The 20,248-nt window shown below is 37.8% G+C and overlaps 2 protein-coding genes across 2 annotated transcripts; both read right to left on the bottom strand.

Annotated features, from left to right (window-relative positions):
• Positions 1 to 5,890: 5,890 nt before the first annotated feature.
• On the bottom strand, positions 5,891 to 11,779 carry LOC107548135 (5-hydroxytryptamine receptor 3A-like). The gene is made up of 9 exons (XM_016228687.1): positions 11,713 to 11,779; positions 11,196 to 11,359; positions 11,048 to 11,092; positions 10,319 to 10,428; positions 10,051 to 10,220; positions 9,583 to 9,743; positions 8,635 to 8,845; positions 6,670 to 6,900; positions 5,891 to 6,488 (listed from the first exon to the last, which is right to left on the bottom strand). Exons 1-9 carry the CDS (start codon positions 11,777 to 11,779, stop codon positions 6,199 to 6,201), a joined length of 1,449 nt encoding a protein of 482 aa, XP_016084173.1. The 3' UTR covers positions 5,891 to 6,198.
• A 2,444-nt stretch (positions 11,780 to 14,223) lies between these two features.
• On the bottom strand, positions 14,224 to 20,165 carry LOC107548134 (5-hydroxytryptamine receptor 3B-like). Its single transcript, XM_016228686.1, has 9 exons — positions 20,042 to 20,165; positions 19,571 to 19,737; positions 19,324 to 19,368; positions 18,741 to 18,850; positions 18,455 to 18,624; positions 18,086 to 18,243; positions 16,044 to 16,254; positions 15,724 to 15,933; positions 14,224 to 14,569 (listed from the first exon to the last, which is right to left on the bottom strand). Exons 1-9 carry the CDS (start codon positions 20,076 to 20,078, stop codon positions 14,304 to 14,306), a joined length of 1,374 nt encoding a protein of 457 aa, XP_016084172.1. The 5' UTR covers positions 20,079 to 20,165; the 3' UTR covers positions 14,224 to 14,303.
• Positions 20,166 to 20,248: the final 83 nt, after the last annotated feature.

Raw genomic sequence — 20,248 nt, 5'->3', positions numbered from 1 at the left:
ATATATCAGTTTAGCATCAAATCTCTATTACAGAAGTGATTTGCTGTTCTTCATGATGCTTAAATGCCTTTGTTTATTATAGACAGCCTAGAGTCGGTAAAACAAGGCAAGACAGTTTCATTAAACATTACCGATTATTCTGATTCAAACGTATCTTTATTTAAAAAAAAAATACAGGAGTAGGAAAACCTAATAATAAAAGGTAATGGCTAATGCATTGTGAATATAGTGCGGTTAGCACCACCTGCAGCTGAGATAATGCCAAATATCTTACCAAGTCTAATATTACAATCTAAGAGAGTAGAGGGACAAAACGAGACTGAACTTGATGCAAATACATTATCCAATAAATCCTTAAGATAGTAAAGTGGAGTCACACAGGTAGTGAAGAGAACAGGTTCTGTCCCTTCACTGCCTGCTCTCATTACTATTCGGAGGGAAATAGACTGAAACAAAAGCAGTCTCTGCTTCTCTTTTTCTCTTTTATTCTGGGGGGGAGACAAGCTGAGAATACAAACCTCGGTGCTTTACAGAGTCTGCCTGTGTTCATTACATAGAGCTCTGTGTTAATACCAGGAACCATCTGAGCAAATAATGGCAATTCGCTGCTATGCTAATGCTCCCTCTGGTATTGTATCTGTCTAACACTCTGTGTGTGTGTGTGTGTGTGTGTTTGAGTTATGATCCTGTTGAATTATTGTAAACATCTGCCAGTGTTAGGCTACACGCACAGCAAAAGCTCAGCGTAACTGCTGCCATCTTGTGTGAGCGCCACAATTTTTGCTTGTTAATTCATATTCAACAATTGTCTGATAGAAGTGAAAACAAACGGTACGTGATCACAAAATATGAAAATTGTATTCATGTATTGATTCCACATATAATACAAATACAACACGACATATAATACAAATGCAACACGGATATTATATCACAAGGATCTGTATACAATATAATACACTTTTCCATCACTATTTTTGCATTGGTTCCCTGATAGCACACGTAGCCCTCACCACAGAGACGTCTATTTGACGTCTGCATTTACAGCTGCAAGAAGTAGGCTGTTTTTAGTGTTTGCTCATTTGTAATACGTCTATAAGACGTTTCCTATCAGATGTCAAATAGTCGTTTTTTAGATGTCTTTAAGATGTTTATGGTTTAGAATGTATGTAAAACTGACATCTTAAAGACATCTGGCAGATGTTTGTAAACAGCAGATGCTTTCCAGATCAAGCGGTCTTTATCAGACATCTTGTAGAGGGACGTGTGCTATCTGGGTTGGTTTTTGGTTTTCTCTGAACACATTAGCAAATCTGCAGCGATTTTGCTGCAGACAGGTTTTTTTCAACAGGTTTTGTTGGTCAAAGCGGCTAATTCATTTGACCAATTAGAAATGTCCAAAACTCTGGATCCTTTTGAAATGACTGAATTTAATAGAGCAACAGTAAATGAAGATAGTCAGATTAGCGAAATTTCACGGTCAAAGGTCCATCGTATATAAACGTTATGCATCATAGAAACAATTGCGCAGCTTTTTGAATTTTGTCTTTGAACTTCCGTTTATGCGGTAGCTATAGCTTTACTTTGTAGAGTTAACGAAAGTTATCATGTGCATTGTAATGTTCAAAGTGGATGTCATAACAAATGTCAGTAGACCGTGAAGATTTTAAAACGAGCAGTTCATTCAAAAATTCGTACAACCCTTCATTCTGTGGAAATAGCCTACCAACAGGAAAACAGAAGAATGAGCGCAGTGCTGCTACACAAGCGATATATATTGTCAAGTGATAGTGATATTTAAGGCACACCTCACTAATAAAATCTGGCATAAAGTTGGCTTGACGTTGGAAGTTCGATATTCGCAAATGTAGGGACCGTCTCTAAAGTTGCATGCGATATTGGTATACACTTTTCTAACGTCAATAGCATTTGAGGAGAATGACTTACTGTCGTAAAAGAAAACAACTGTAAACTGTTCATCTAGGTGTCAACTATAATGCACACCTTTTACATTTTTGATATTTATTAAAATAAACTGAAAATCATATGTAAAACAAAAAAATTCTATTTTTCACTACCGAATGGGCTCAAATGCAAAATATATACAAACCCAATTCCAAAAAAGTTGGGACACTGTACTAATTGTGAGTAAAAAAAGGAATGGAATAATTTACAAATCTCGTAAACTCCACATCCTTGCATTCTGTTTTTATTCACAATTTGTACAGTGTCCCAACTTTTTTGGAATCGGGTTTGTATTTTAAAGCTCAATAGTATTTGAGCATAATGACTTGCAGTCATAAAAACAACTGTAAACTGTTCATCTAGGTGTCAACTATAATGCACACCTTTTACATTTTTGATATTTATTCAAATAAACGTACTCTGTTATGATGTAACCTCGGTTCTCTGAGATACGGGAACGAGTACTGCGTCTGCTAAGACGCTATGGGAAAAACTCCTTTTTCTCCGAATACTGAAGCCTTTTCAATAACGCAGTGTTACTGCACGGCCATTGGTTCGTGCAGAGAATTAAGTGGGCACTTCGCCATAGGATCCTCAGGTTGCTTCGACTGAAGCGATGACTGAGTCGTGCAGCTACATAGCCCGGCTAGCAACGCAGTACTCGTTCCCGTATCTCTGGGAACCGAGGTTACGTTAGTAACCGAGTACGTTCCCTATCGATACTTCACTCGTACTGTGTCTGCTAAGACACTATGGAGAACCAGTACAATCCCACAGTGCTATGCTAGAAGAACGACTAATACTTGAACTTGCCTTAAGCACCAAATGGGGCCCAGAGGGACCAAGTATTTTGCAGGGAAGCCCCACAAGAGGCAATAGGGCCAAACTCACAGAGGTCAGCCCGGCGCTGAGTAATCGTTCCAAGAAAAATTGTACAGCATCGGAACCCAGTGGGGGCCAAGAGCATACAGTGAAAAAGGCAAACGCCTGAAGCACTGGTTTTGCCATATGGCCAGAATGAGTCCATTTAAGCAGAAAGGACCCGGGTCTGTAAGGCTGGGACATCCAGATTATAAAACCTGGTAAATGTGGATGACGAGGCCCAGTCGGCCGCCGCACAAATCTCTGCAATGGACACACCGCTAGACCAAGCCCAGGAAGAGGCAACGCCTCTTGTTGAGTGGGCTCTTACTCCCATGAGGCATTGTAGGCCCAAAGAAGAGTATGCTAGCGCGATAGTGTTGATTATCCATTTGGAAAGTCTCTGCTTCGTGACCGGAGACCCTTTGATGTGGACACTGAAGCATACAAAAAGCTGTTCCGACTGCCTGAACGGGGTGGAATGCTCAATATATATTCGCAATGCCCTGGCGGGGCAGAGTAAAGCTATTTTTTACATATGATTTAAAGTTTAATAAATATAAAAAATGTAAAAGGTGTGCATTATAGTTGACACCTAGATTAACAGTTTACAGTTGTTTTTATGACTAAGTCATTCTGCTCAAATGCTGTTGAGCATTAAATTATGGCATATTTTGCATTTGAGCCCATTTGGTAGTGAAAAATAGGAATTTTTACCTATGATTTACAGTTTATTTTAATAAATATACAAAATTTAAAAGTTGTGCATTATAGTTGACACCTAGATGAACACTTTACAGTTGTTTTTATGACTGTAAGTCATTTTCCTCAAATGCTATTGAGCTTTAAATTTGTGTTTGAGCCCATTCGGTTGTGAAAAAGTAGCATATTTTACAAATGATTTACAGTTTATTTTAACAAATATCAAAAATGTATAAGGTGTGCATTATAGTTGACACCTAAATGAACACTTTACAGTTGATTTTATGACTATAAGTCATTCTCCTCAAATGCTATTGACGTTAGAAAAGACGCCCTCATGTGAAATTCGCCCGCTAAAATTAGCTGAAAAACGGTAAATGTGACTGCACCTTTACAGTGGCTAATGAAATGCTGTTATCCCTTTTCACCTTCTAACTATCTCTGGAAATAATGTGCCTCATATAAAGCACACAATGTTACCTCAGTGTGCTGTGCTAATGAGTCTTTTAATTAGTTCTATCTCTTAAGATGAAACAGATTTTTTTAATGATCGTCTTCGAAAGACAGCAGGGTTCAGATTGTATATTTGCTTTGCAAGGCCTTAGGAAGTTAAGAATCATGATTAGAGCGACGCTGGTGCTGTTGGCACCCAAGACCGCCCGTTTTCGGCTAAGGTCACGTGACCTTCTTTGCGTGAATAGCTTTTGTGCGGCGAGCAGGGGGTCCCATCTTTGGTTGCTCTTTGACCCAGATATGATCTAATGGACAAGGGAAGTTTAGACAGCGAAGGACTGAATGGTGGCCGTGGTCTTCTCAAATCCCTTCGATTGTGTTCCCAGCTAAGCCGTGCCTGTGGGCGCGACCGGGCCCAGCCACAGCCGGTGGACGACCTCCAGCAGATGAATTTGCTAAACAAGTAACAGCCTACAAATGCCACTTGAAGCCATTTGTTATGACTGTGTATGGCTTTCAGGAATTACACTGCCAACTTCAGCCTGCCAACATTCCGTTCTTGGTTGATAATGAAATTCCTCTGGCACTGAAATCCTATTGTGTGCGCTCCAAATGCAGACTGTATTTAATATTACAGATACCAGTGAAACTCTGGAGTATGTTGTGATGTCCCTAACATCAGCAGTGCCTTAAATACATTACATGGCCTTAGAAGCCCTCTGCTGGTCAAAGTTAAGTGCAAACATCAAGGGTCTATTGTTGTGGTGGTGTTATTGTTGAATGGTAATTATGATAATATTTTTGTTTTGTTTTTTGTTTTTTACATAAAGAGTAGCATTTGCTAACTGTTGTTCCTCACAAAACATGAAGTTTTATACCTAATTCAGGACTGTGGTGTGCTGGCGGGATGGAGAGATGTTGCCGCATTGATTGTATTGGGATCAATGCTCCCATTTACTGTCTAACTGATTTTTTTTTCTTTAATTATGTAGGGTGTCGATGGCATTTATCCAATCACCCCAGGCCTGCTGAGTGCATTCCCAGTGAGGTGAAAATCTTTACAATTAGTACATTTAGTGTCACAGGCAACGACTAATACTCAACCGCCTTTGGGCTGGAGAGAACACAATATAGACACAGTCCAACATCTTCTCAAGACACAGAAATACAGACAGTTTACAAGATGTTTACATTTCAACAAATTGAATGTTTTTTTTCTCGCAGTACTACAGATTTTATCAGGATAACAGAAGTGAAATGGAATTAAGGTTTTAATTGGAACCTAAAGGATAGATTGTTGTTTCAATGACTGTATAAAACTTCAATTATTTGATTCCAACATACGCAAATAGGGTTGACGTAAATGCACTACTGTTCAAACATTTCAACTCCATTTATAATCAAAAATACATTAAAAACAGAAATACTGTGAAATATTACAATTTAAAAGAACTGTTTTCTATTTTAATATATTTTAAAATGTAATTTAGTGGCAAAGCTGAAATTTCAGCCATTACTCCAGTCTGTTAGAAATCATTGTAATATGCTGATTGGTTTTACTTTAATGTGTCCTTGCTGAATAGAAGTATTCTTTTTTTTTTTAAATATGAACCAACTGACTTTTGAACGGTAGTTTATGTCAGTGTGATTAACCAAATGGAGGAAGGTGAATTTTTTTCTTAATATTGGAATACTCAGGCAGGCACAATACACTGCTGAAGGTTTTGATATGCTGTTCACGAGTTATTTATGTATTTCATATATGTTTTAAAGCATTGTTTGTCTGTGTTTGCTGCTTTCTTTCTTTGACGTCTTTGAAACTATTTCCATCGGCAGAGACAACATAACCAAAATATGTGTCTAAAATGTGAATTATTCATTTTTAACTTCTTTATGTTTTACTGTTGTAAAAAGGGAATATCACACTTGCAGTCGCGCTGTTGTACTGAATATGAGAAGACTGCGATATTATAACAATCATACATGTATGTTGTATGCTTTTCAGAGACGGCAGTTTAAAGAGCTTTCATCTGGCAAGAACAGCAGTCTACAAGTAATAACTCTTGATTTGAAAGCACATTTCTCCTCTATGGTGCTCAAGTTATTCTCTTGTGAGATAACAATCAGATTACGAGCACTTCAACTACGTCAAACACTGCATTTACATTAAGCAGTGAGACAGAACTGGCGCCTTCCCTCTGTGACCCACATCTGCGGTCAGACGTTCTGCCAGACGGACCACAGTGTGCCTAAAGTGATGCTGTAGGCCAATACGGTGAGCAGGTAGACGCGGAACAGCAGGACGTCCAGCACGTACCCCACCTGCAGCCACTCCTTAGCGATCTCCCTGCTCTCATCCTTCTTCTCCAGGAACTGGCGGATGGTGGTGATCTCGCGCAGGATGCCGTCCATGACGGGAGACCCGCTGTCCCGCATGGACAGCCCCAAACCCAGGTTTCTCCCAGAGTCTCTGGATCCCTCGCAGCTGTGATGGTTGCAGTGGACTGCTTAAAGAATCAAAGGTCAATTTCAGAGCTTGTTTCCACCACCTAGAGAGCACATTTGCTAAGCTCCACCCACTTTGGTACTGTTGCTATGTCAAACTTTACCGATGTATGGATGGCAACAGTTGCTAAGGTAGGATTGGTCAGTAATGTTTAAGGCGGGGCTTAGCGAAGGGTCAGTTACCTGTGTTCATGTTGTTTTCTTTGTAGAGCGGCAGGTCAGATCCCTGCGAGAGGATTGAGCAGACCTTCTTGTTGCGAATGCAGAGCAGTACCGTGGCCTTCTCCAGCACCAGGTGTTTGACCCACTGGGGCACACGAGACTGCAGATCCTGCTTGTGCACCAGCCTCACGATCAAAACCGACTCGGTCAGGCTGATGACCAGCAGCGCCATGCATACCACAAAGTACACACCTACACTCAAATACACAGACATAACATATGCTTACATTCAGTGTTTCCTCTTTTTTGTGCTCTTTCTGAGCAAAACAGAAACAGAATTAAAATGTTCAGATTTTTACAATGTTTTCTAAAGAGTTTTAGATATCTCTGTCATCAAGTCTGCATTTATTTTAACAAAACAAAACAGTAATATGGTCAAAACTATTTTGTTAATATATTTCAAATGTAATTTATTCTTGTGATGGCAAAGCTGAATATTCAGCAGCCATTACTCTAGTCTTTAGTGTCACATGATCCTTCAGAAATCATTCTAATATGCTGATTTGGTGCTCAAGAAACATTTCTGAATATTATCATTGAAAACAGTTGTGCTGCCTAATATTTTGATACTTTTTTCAGGCTTTTTTTGAAGAATAGAAAGTTCAAAAGTACAGCATTTATTTGAAATAGTTTTTTGTTTATGTTTGTTTGTCTATTACTTTTGAACAGTTTTATGCATCCTTACTGAATAAAATAAATTTATTTAAAAAAAATCTCGCTGACCCCATACATTAGAAAGAGGTGTATGTAATAATAACTGGTCTTATTTTATACAGCAGTAGTTAACACAGAGAAATATATATATGAAGAGTTCAGATGCAAAAGCCTCTAAGTGTCGTCTGAAATTTTCATATAAAATTAGAATTTTTATCAGGCTGCTATGCTTATGTTCAGTTCTTTCTTTCACTTTAATGGCATAGAAAAAGACCTATACATTGCCATTAAAGTAAAATTACTGAACCTAAGCATAGGAGCCTAGAAGAAAATTTCAGATGGCTTTCGCATCTTAGACGCTTTTGCATCTGAACTCTTCACATATATATATGACCCATTAATTTAATAATTTTAAACACTAGATAGAAGGAAATGCTGATAGAACAAATGCTGATCATCTATACATAGTCATGTAATCAATGCCACAAATTTGCTTATTTGATTGGTGACCTAGAACTAGTGTAGAATTTTAAATATTTAACATTTATTGTCTTGTTCATAATGTTTCTCTGTTGTAAATTTTTCAAAATCCTAAAGCATTTATTCCCAGGTTTAAATTGGATTTTAAATCCCAAATTTCCACTGTATATATTTATGCTGTTTCAGCATGATAATATTACTAAGTTACCCAGAGGTCAAGCATTGTTATTTTTCTGTATTGTTGTATTCTATATTTACTTGTTTTGTTGAGATCTTATAGAGGATTTATTTCTCTCAATACCTTTCTTAATAAAACGAAACAAAAGAAAATGCAAGCCCTCTGTAGTCTTTAGTGTGTTAGTGTTTGAAAGCAATCGCATTGGAACTTGAAACCTCTGTAGTGATCTAGGCTGTTCTCCTTATCTCTCAAATTAATCAGCGCTGTGTATTTCCGCACAAGCTTCCTCACAGCTGCGCTTCCATATTGAAAATCAATGGACATGTGGATTGACTTCAGTTGAAAAACTCAAGAAATGTCTTGTTTTTTGCCTTCTGAATGTTGCCATCAGAAGTGCGGCCAGCTGAGAGAAAACTGTACTGGATCACACCTCTTGCTACAAATAACAAAAACCTCTTTATCTAAGGACATTTAATAATGTCTAGATGCAGTAGACTAAATTACCTCTCACACACAATAATAATCTTCAGGAATCAGGAAATAAAGAATGAATGATTGAGTGACTTTTTGAAATGCATCAGGTCATGTTCTATGAATCAGAAAGACCTCATTACCAATGAGAGGGGTCCCTATGGCAGTCGCTGGCAGAGTGTCAGAGACAATGATGAGAAAGACCGAATAGCCCAAGAGCAGGGTGATCTTGAAGGATACTCTCTCGCCGCTGTCTGGTGGCAAGTAGAATCCAACGATGTCCATCACCATCAGGAATACACTGGGCAACAGGAGGTTGACTGTGTAGAACAGAGGTCTGCGTCGGATCACAACCTGACGATAAAAGACAGAGACGTCTTTCACATAATGTTGATCTTTCTCACTTAGTTTTTATTTCACTTGGGTACTAATTTAAAACTGCTTTCTAAAAGAAATGTGACCAGACATTTGGACCATGTGCATTTAGTGGTGCACTAAAATACATTAATGGTGTGAAATACTACAATTTAAAATAACTTTACTATTTGAATGAAATTTAAAATGTTATTTATTCCTGTGATGACAAGAATTTTGAGCAGTCTTTACTCCAGTCTTCAGTGCCACATGATCCTTCAGAAATCATATTAATATACGCATCTGGTGCTCGAGAAGGATTTCTTATCAATGTTACTATTTTTGCGGAAACTGATGAATAGAAAGCTCAAACACATCTTTTGTAACATTATTTGATCATGTATGCAGATTATGTTTACACAAAATTCTGAATGTATTTTAATACCAAGAAGTGTTGGAACACATTTTCTTCTGTAACTGCAAATGTTGATGGAATATTGCTCTGCTAATACATATTGATCTGTAGCTCATTTTTAATTGGTTAAATTGTTGGGGTTATAGCTCGCTGTTACACAACACTCAGTAATAATACAAAGCTGATACAATTATGTTTAACATAGTCAGTAAGACTTCGGTCTGTCCTGACTGCAAAAAGCTTTTATTTGTATCCCTGACATTTTTCATTTGCAAATGCTAATGTGTGCCATGGCTTAATTTGGCATTATTACGTTACTCACATGGAACTTCATTTCGGCATAGTAATCATCATTATCTATGCTGAAATCTTTGTATGTAGAGAGGACGTGAAGCAGCTCCCATTCTCCCTGGTTCATGAACACACTCTTGTCGTTCATTACTTCCTCAGGGGTTCTCATTAGTGTGATGTTGATGTCTTTAGCTACGGGATGAGATCAGGTTAAAGGTCAGTTCATTCAGCTTTCAGGAAAAGCAATGTTGTCTTCGAATCGTTTCTGAAATGCTACAATTCCAGGACATCCTTATTTCTGCTATGTGGTGTTTTTGGAAAAACACCGTTATGCTTGTCTGTATTTTATTAAGCTTTCGTGCTTCAGAGTTTCATAAATGATTTAAGATAGATCACATCTCTCAAAATCCTTTAAGACTTGGATTCTGTGTGTAGGAGGTACATTTGTCACAGATGACTGAATGATCTCTCTCAAGCTCATTGAAATGCGTTTACTTACTTGTGTGTAGCCAGCTCTGGAAAGTCAGGCTGCATTTTTGGACATCATAAGGAAAGTTGTAGATGTTGAGGGAGCAGGCGGTCACTACCTGGATAGGCTTATAGTTGCGAACAAGCCCAGTATGGCCTACATAGACGTAAGGAATTTCAGGAGACTTTCCTACATCCACACTGCAGAGGAAAGAGAGAGAGAGGGAGCAAGCAGGCAAAAGGGTTCAGTAATTCTACCGTTAACGTCTCAATTATCTCATTATGTCAAGTCTACTCACAATTCATTGATAAGAATATCAGGAACCCAGATGTTGGCAGTGGGAATGGATATCTGTTTAACGTCATCAAATTCTTCTGGATCCCACGCAAGGAACTCATCTGTCCATTGCTTTTGAGGTTAGAGAAATGTCAAGTACAAAAACTGCACACTGTAAAAACTATTAAGTCTCAATAGCCTTAATTAACCATAGCAAGTAACTGTTCTTGTTTAATTTAGAGATGTTATAAACGAATCTCTGTGTTATTGATTCACTAACACTGGCTCTTGAGAGTCAATCATTCGGAAATCAAACGACGCTGTCTGCTGTTTACATTTATATTTCATTAAGAAGAAAAGAGTCATTTGTTTTGCCGTACATTACTGATAGGCCTACACAAAAACAGCAAACGGCTCGTATGAGTCATTTGTTCGGTCATCGCGTTGTATGTTTTCGAAACACAATGAAATGATCTGCTCATACGCGTCAAACGATTGCTTCTCGCTTCAAATTGTTGCTTGACAAAAAACAACAACACAGGAGAAGGCTACTGTACGTTCATTATTCAATAAAAAGAACCGACTCACAGATATTCATGTATGAAAAACGGACTACATCGTTTGCACCGCACGTTCTTGATTCACTCTACCCGGCTCCTAAGAGTCATTCGTTCAGAAATCGGATCTTTTGATCTTGTCAGTTATCTAATATTTTAGATTTAAATTCATCTTGTATTTTCCACCAACATACCTGTCTGTACCACACATATGTTGTCAAAACCTGGTTCTTCTCATCCTGTGTGGCACAAAAATATATACAAAAGAATAAACGCAAAAAGTCTTAATTAACAGACCGTTATAGTTTACATATTTAATAGACTTTTGAGACCTCTACCCACCACATTAAGAATCGCATAAACCATTAGGTCAATAGCCACCGTCGTTGACTGCCTCCAGTCGCGCACTGGTCGAACTCCTTTCTTATATCCGGCACTTAAAAACTCATTTAGTCGAACCAGAGTGGCATTGGCGAATCGCCCAGTGTTATTGCTCAGCTTCTTCACTACACCGAGACAAAAGAATAGCCACTTATCACTTTTACTTCATTCAGCTTCAGCATGAAAAGGTTAAGCTGTCAGATACACGTGAATGCATATTAATGAATTAATAGCAATATTGATGGTGTCTCAAAACCTAGAGAGCTGTCTAATTTAGATGATGATGACCAATAATGACCAACCTAATTTCCTTTGATGACCAAAAATGCTGTCTTGGTTGGCAGCTCACTAGGTTTTGAGACACAGCCCTTGAGTCTTAAGCTCGTTTAATGTGAAAGCACAGCGTTTGTTCGTTTGAAAGCTCAAACGCAATTTGTTTTTATAATCAAAAGCAAAAATAAAGTATAAGAGAAGTTACCTGAGCAAACCACCACCGCCACATACATGCAAACGCAGAGAGCTGTCCAGAGTGCTGAACATTTCATTGTGCTGAGCCGTTTAGCGTTGCTCTGGGTTCTTCTCGCAGGCTTCTAGCCTGAGGCTGCTTCCTTCCAGTGATGCTCCATTAGTTATCTCTGAGTTTTCCATAAACGCTCGGACTGTGTCATAACTGCACTTAGTCCACCCTCCCTCCCTCTTCTGTATGATCATCCCACAGCTTAGGCAGGTCCAAAGCACTTCAGCTTGTCCCAAGAGACACAACGGAGAGAATTAACTATATAAGCATGACAAGCATTGTGTAGCTACTCTTGAAAAGCTAGATACAGATAGAGTTCTATTTCTTCTAAACATTGTACTTCAAAAACTACTTATTCACAATTATTTTGTAAACAGCATGTTCTATTAGGCCTCATTATCCTGTTAAAAATGGAGCATGGAGGCAATGGGTTATTTATTTGTTTAAGATTTTAAATATAACAGGATGAACAACATAGACATCGTCAAATGATAATACTAGTGTTTTTCTCTCTCACATTAACTCAACAGCGGACGGCGCATGAATTACAGCTACCATTGACATTTCATGGGTCATATTTCACCACCAAGTTCAAGTCAATTTCCATGAGCACTTATACTACTACATTAACTGTAATCTAATACTTCACCCAGCCATGATGAGACTTAATTAGCCCGGCAATAGGCAGGTGATTAGATTTGTGTCAGGAAAATATTATCAGAATTTTGATGAGGAATTGAATTAGGTGCTTTTTTTTCTGACTGACCTGGCAGCTCTGAGAAGCGATGTAATGAAAATGTACTATAATGATAGTGATGTGAAGGTGATTGTGGTTTATTTTTCGGTAAGGAAACTGGAGCTTGATATATGATAATGTTACAGTACAGGGAGGGGCATATAAACATACGTTCTTCATTCTCATGTGTCATTTTTCAAAGAATGCTCTGTAATCTGGCCCTTAAAATTACATTTGTTTGTGTAAACATATGTAGTAAAATTGATTCCGACATATTAAATCATTTTCCATGTTTGAATTGAATAAAACCAGTTAATTTAGTTAAGTGGATTTTGATTACCTAGTAAAACAATTTTACAATAGCATGATTTTTATTAACTGTTTTATTTATTCAGGACGTGTGTATTTATAATAAAGTATTTATTTTAGCAGAACAAAATCTCAAAACAATACAACTTATTTTGCAAAGCACTATTTATTTTAGCACGTTGATGTTCAACAGTATCATTTATAATTTACAGTATTATTTAATTGTTGATTCCATGTACTTGCTTTACAAATAAAAAAAAATCAAAAGTTATAGTAAAATGCAAGCGTATATAAAATGTAAGTTAAAGTCACAGCATCTTAAGATTCTACATTTGAGTTAAAAAAATTTGTAAATTTCCACTTGAACATATGCCATTAAAAATAGATACTATTGCCATTCATATATTAATAGAATATTAACATAAAAAGCGACCTCCATGTTTATGAATGGGGGTTTATTTCAGTGACAGTCCCTTATCATCAAGTGCTACAGTTAAAACAAAACATTTGAGTGTTATTAGTGAAAAGAAGAGAAGCATGGAAGAGAAAGACAATATTCAAACATAAATTTGTTCATTAATTAAGTGGATTTTGATTACCTAGTAAAACAATTTTACAATAGCATGATTTTTATTAACTGTTTTATTTATTCAGGACGTGTGTATTTATAATAAAGTATTTATTTTAGCAGAACAAAATCTCAAAACAATACAACTTATTTTGCAAAGCACTATTTATTTTAGCACGTTGATGTTCAACAGTATCATTTATAATTTACAGTATTATTTAATTGTTGATTCCATGTACTTGCTTTACAAATAAAAAAAAATCAAAAGTTATAGTAAAATGCAAGCGTATATAAAATGTAAGTTAAAGTCACAGCATCTTAAGATTCTACATTTGAGTTAAAATTTTTTGTAAATTTCCACTTGAACATATGCCATTAAAAATAGATACTATTGCCATTCATATATTAATAGAATATTAACATAAAAAGCGACCTCCATGTTTATGAATGGGGGTTTATTTCAGTGACAGTCCCTTATCATCAAGTGCTACAGTTAAAACAAAACATTTGAATGTTATTAGTGAAAAGAAGAGAAGCATGGAAGAGAAAGACAATATTCAAACATAAATTTGTTCATTAATTTGTTTTTCTTTATTTTATGGCAAACAATCACATACAACATGAAGGCAATTTGCTCACAACTAGTTATGATTTTTACATTACTGAAAGTACGTTTAACCATGTTTTACAAATAAGGACTCCACCTATATAAATCTTGTTTGGCAAACTGGGCTCGTTTTATATTATAGAGTCAATCTACAGACGAAAATCTGAATTCATGTTAATAGTAGGTATCAAATGTAATTAATTATACTTTAAAACTAAAACTGCAGTTGTGAAATCTGTCACTTTGTTTTAACTTCCTCCATCCCCTCTACTTCCGTTTTGTCCTTCTCTTCTCATTACCCCTCTTTTTCCCCAACCACCTCCTTCAGACTTTCAGGCAGAGCTCCAGACACCCCAGAGCAGCAGTAGAGTCATGACATAGATGAGCATAATTAGCAGGTACACACAGAAGAGGAGCTTGTCCACTTTCAGGCACAGTTCCACCCAGTAAGACTGTGAACTGCCCTCATTGTCCTCCTCCTGAAGGTACAGTCTGAGAGACACCACCTCCTGCAGGATCTTCTCCAGTGGAGAGTCATTGTTTGAGACTTCTGTCAGAGAGAACAGGTCTGGCTCTGGAGAGAGATCAAACTCGAAGCCTGGATCAGAGAGAGAGCACAATTATTATTTGTTGTGGTCTTCTCGTGAAAGGCAGAGGAGACTGACACAGAAGAGAAGAAATTGTTGAATAAAGTCGTTATTTTTGTTATATTTGCGCAAAAATTCTCGTAGCTTCATAAAATTAAAGTTGAACCACTGATGTCACATGGACTACTTTAACAATGTCCTTACTACCGTTCTGGGCCTTGAACGTGGTCGTTGTGTTGCTGTCTATGCAGGGTCAGAAAGCTCTCGGATTTCGTAAAAAATATCTTAATTTGTGTTCCAAAGATGAACGAAGGTCTGACGAGTTTGGAATGACATGAGGGTGAGTAAAATTAATGACGGAATTTTCATTCATTTCAAATTTTAATCTTAAAATTAAAACTCAAGCTTACAGCAGGCCATCCAAGATGTAGATGAGTTAGTTCATCATCAGAACAGATTTGGAGATATTCATCTTTTGATAATTTGCTCACCAATGGAACCTCTGCAGCGAACAGGTGCCGTCAGAATGAGAGTCCAAACTGCTGATAAAAACATCACGATAATCCACAAGTAATACATACAACCCCAGTCCATCAAATCTGCTGTTTGGACTCTCATTCTGACGGCACCCATTCACTGCAGTGGATCCTCTGGAGAGCAAGTGTAATGAATAAAAATAAATGAATTGACGGCAGAATTCAGTGACTGGCCAATCAGAATCATTCATGTCAGCTGTGTAATAATAAATGACATTAACACATTTTTTGGGGCATTTTCACCATTTTCACCTATTACGATAGGACAGATCAGAACTGACAGGAAGCAAAGTGGGGGAGAGAGAGGGGGGCAGAATCAGGAAAGGTCCTCGAGTTGGGATTTGAACTCTGGACGCCCGTAGCGCAACAGTGCTGTATATCAGCACGCTGCCCACACAAGGCTATCAATGCTGACACAAACTTTTTTCATCTACATTAATGTTCTTTTATGAATAAACTATTGGTCAATGTTAATGAATGTTTGTCTATAACTCATTTTATTTAAACATTTTAAAATGTATTAGTATATGCTGAAATTAAGAAATGAATAGACATTGTAAAAACATTGTTCCTAACTATTTCAAAGTATAGAACCCTATTGTATAAATAGATAGTATTTTCTCTCCTACCTCCGGACTGCTCCATATCATCTAGTGTCTTCATCGATGTGAAAGCGCTCTCAATAAAGCTCTGATCCATTGAGCCGTATTTGTCTAGTAAGCAAGCGGACATGGACATCTCCTTGATTTCCTTTTCACTGTAATGCAAAAGCTTCACTACGAAAATGGACATTGCCAAACTCAGCACCAGCAGGGCCATGCAGACAGCGAAGAAGACCCCTGTGGCAAAAAGAGCAAACATTATTGTCAGAAAGGTGAGGCTGCTGTCCATCAAGAGTGTTGTTAATAGGTGAACATTGTAATTAGGAAGATCTCTAACTGTACTATACCAATGAGGGGTGTTTTAATAGCGGTAGCAGGGATTTCATCCATCAGATTGACTCTGATTACAGTGAAGCCCAAGAGAATGCTGGTCTTGAAAGTGATGCGAGTGCCACTGTTCGGAGGCAGATAGAAGCTGGTGACATCCACCACCATGAAGAAGATGCTCGGGATGAGCAGACTTACCACGTACAGCAGGGGGCGCCTGCGGATCAGCACCTACAGAGAGAGACAGAAAGGCTGGAATTGAACGGGCTCTCTCTGGGTGATATTTATTCCATTACTTGCCCTCAGATAAATGTGCTCATGGAGCAGTCTGAGATGGCTGTGTCTAAAGGGGAATTACATAAGCTTAAGCCTTCTCCTCATTTCCTGGATTTGCTAAATCAGTCCAATTTCTCATTCTAGAGCTGAAATTGTTTTCCCACACCTCAGCTCCCCCTGAGAACCCAGACTTGATTCTTGAGCGTCCTGATCAACCTTGCTGCCACAGAGTTATTTCCTCTCGCTGCCCCTCATCTGGATCAGGACCATCCATTTCCCTTTCCTTATTTAAGGCTGCTTAAGCTTCCACAGTACAACAAAGAGCAATTTCATACCGACTTAAACATGTTCCCCACCCATTTGGCCAATGAGTAAAAACACAAATATGGATCCCTAAATGGCTTCGGCAATGAGCCGCAGAGCAAAGGTAATCAAAGTACATGACCGTTTCCATGGTGTGCGCATCTTAGTGGAACAGGGTGGATTGCCCACAAGCTTTGAGCCCATTCCTCCCACTGAACACGACGCTCATTGATCAAATGCCAGAAAGACAGTCTCATTATCATCAGCCTTTCTGTGTGTTGTCTGCCGCTAAGCCTCATCTGTTAGCTTTAGTGTGACTCCACTAACAGCCATGCAAAGCTTGCAGAAGGGTTGTGACATGTCAGACTAACATCAATACTCTAGCTAGCATGTCTGGCCTACTGTTACATGCCTAATGTCTCAGTCAGGGTCCAAAATGAACATTTGTCAGACTTTAAATGCAAGTCAAATTTGGCAGTGGCGGGTAAATAAGAAATTCTAAATATATTAAAAATATTTTTATAAGAAAATGCAATTTCAATTAAAAATAAACAACAATATAATATAATATTTTTCAAAACAATTTTAAATTAAATTACATTTGATTTTGTGACCCGAGACAGTGGGATCCAGCATCCCTGCTGAGGATAAACAGCTTGGAGAATGGATGGCTGGATGGATTACAATTGATTTTTAAGTATTCACAATATAAAGGAAGTAGTAACAGATATTTTTGTTGTGACATACATCATAAGAGCACCACGATGCTGCACCTTGTTTACAAGCAGAGGAATGCACACGCATGCATCGTGAAACTCTCGTGAACGCTTGTTCTGACACAGAAGAGAAGAAATTGTTGATTAAAGTCATTATTTTTGTTTTCTATGCACACAAAAAGTATTCTTGTAGCTTCGTAAAATTACGGTTGAACCACTGATGTCACATGGACTATTTTAACAATGCCCTTACTACCTTTCTGGGCCTTAAATGTGTCAGTTGCGTTGCTGTCTACGCAGGGTCAGAAAGCTCTCTGATTTCATCAAAAACATCTTATTTTGTGTTCTGAAGATGAACAAAGGTCTTACGGGTGTGGAACGACATGAGGGCGAGTAATTAATGAGAGAGTTTTCATTTTTGGGTGAATTATCCCTATAAGCCTTTTGTTTCACAGGAAGGTTGTGTTAAGATGTTCTCACAAAACATAAACTATATTATCGCACAGGTCTACTGTATACATAAAGTCAAATATAAATATGTCCAACTTTATCCACATGCATACAGATTATATCATCGCAAAATGTAAACCATGTTATCGCCTATCTCTAATCTAATGTGACTGTAAGGTATAAAGATATCATGAAAGTTGCTTTGACACACTGTGTTTTGTGAAACGCACTATACAGATAAAATTGAAAACTTGACATGTAAAGCTGCCAGTGAATGTCCTTTGTACTGATTGAATAAGTTCAGGATTAATTCTCACATTAAACTGAATCTGTGCGTAGTCTCTGTTCTCTAGATTCAGTGTCCAGTAGTGAGAAGGGACAGACAGCAGCTCCCATTCACCATCATTCATGAACTCTCTCGTATCATTGGCGATTTCCTCAGCAGGCCTCCACAGAGCTAAATCCACTTCATTCACTGCCAGAGAAACACATCAGCAGTTCATTGTGTTATTTGTTCAATTAAGTGTTTATGTTGGCAGGTTTGCGAGGAGCATATTTAAAATATGTCAGCTTTTAAAAGATTCTAACCAGGGCTGATCAAAAACACTCAGTAATCACAGCAACTCTCATTATACGGAGGCCAGCTTGTGTACAAAGCACATGCTGTGTACTGGTGAGTAATTTACCTGAGTGGAGCCAGCTGCGAAAGGTCAGAGTGCAGTTCTGCTTGTCAAAGGGAAAGGCATAAATCTCCAGGTGACAGGCTGAGACCACCTGGATGGGTTTGTAGTTTTTTACTGTTCCTGAGCAGTTGACATAAACATATGGGATGACTGGGGATTTGCCAACATCGACGCTGGAGAGATAGGAAGACATATGATGCAATGAGAGTATAACTCGACAAAATTCATTTCCAGAACACAAAAGGAGCTTGTGATGCAGGCTGGAGAGATACATCTATCATGTACATACAATTCACTTATGATGACATCAGGCACCCAGATGGCATCCGAGGACAGCGATATTTCAGTGATTCCATCAAACTCTTCAGGATCCCAAACAAGAAACTCATCGTTCCATATCTGAAACATTAGAGTAATGCGGTTTACTGTTATCACCTAGCAGGTCCCATGAGAAAGATTCAGATCACTCAAATATCAGATTCCATGCATTTCAAAATTGAATTATTGTGTACGTGCTTCTTTGCTGGATCTGTCTCGTAAAGATAAAATTAAATGTGGTTTATGAAACCTGCTCATTCACTGCATTCTTCTATTAAAGGAATAAGACATGCCGATTATGTGGGCACTCAGGTATGTATATAATGTGTAATATATACTGATATATTCATATACTGGTCTATTCATAATATTTCAAGTAAATATTCAGGTAAAAGTCAAAGGACAGTAGGTTTGATTTCAAGAGGTTACAGTGCAAAAACATTTGAAAAACAGCTACCATAAACAATCTGCATCAGACTAATCTGAATAAAGTATGTTAGCCATATACAATAATGCTGCTGTGTATTTTCGTAGACAAATTAATTGATACCAACTTGGCGATACCAAATGCTGGTGGTCACTTTCTGAGTCTGTCCATCCTGTGAAAAGATGTGCAAATTTACTATATTTTACTGACATAGAAACACACTTTAAGAACTGTGCAATTCATTTATTTAGTTAACAACTTCTAACAGTTAACATTCCTGTGCATTGCATATAAAAAAGCTTGGCATAAAAATTGTTCATTGTCTGCAGTACAAGTAATACAAGAAATCTCTCTAAAGGTTGAAATGCGCTCACCACATCTAGGACCGATTTGATTATAAGGTCAATGTAAATGGTAGTTGGTTTGGTCCAGTTCTGGACAGGCCGGACTCCACAGTTATATTTGCGAAGCAGTAACCTGGTGAGTTGGTTCAGAGCAGATCTCTTTGGTTTCTCTGGGACTAACTCAGCCTGTGGAATAACTGTACAGAAATGTTAATCAGTGCAGATCTTGCTTCACTTGGTTAAGTTAGAATTATCAGTACAGTTTGGTAGCATACAGAATTCAGTCACATTCGTCGTTCCATAGTATAAAATTCACAGTAAATGTCCTTCACAGATAGGTTAGGTGGTGGCTTTTTAAATAGTCTTAAAATGTTTCTAATTTTGTTCTATTTTTTGAATATATTAAATGTTAATGCAAACAGCATCAAAAGTTATGCAACATACGTAACTGAAAGATTGTATAATTAATATAATACAACCAAGAAAAAGCACTGGACTTACCTGAAAGTAGCAAAGATAGCAAAAGGACAGGACTCATCCTGACAATTAAGAAAACTGTAAACAGATTCAAGTGGTTTCCACTGCCTTTGTCCCAGCTTTTAAAATGTTACCCTATCACGAAGTGTGTTTTATTCCAGTAAAATGCTATGGAGCATCAGAACGGTCGTTGTACACATGACTGCAACAAATGCACAGCGGCAACTTGCT

The sequence above is a fragment of the Sinocyclocheilus grahami genome, unplaced genomic scaffold, assembly GCF_001515645.1.
Source record: "Sinocyclocheilus grahami isolate Dianchi unplaced genomic scaffold, SAMN03320097.WGS_v1.1 scaffold344.1, whole genome shotgun sequence".
Taxonomy (NCBI): Eukaryota; Metazoa; Chordata; class Actinopteri; order Cypriniformes; family Cyprinidae; genus Sinocyclocheilus; species Sinocyclocheilus grahami.
Note: the sequence above shows the minus strand (reverse complement) of the source record. Positions and strands in the feature narration are given on the sequence as shown.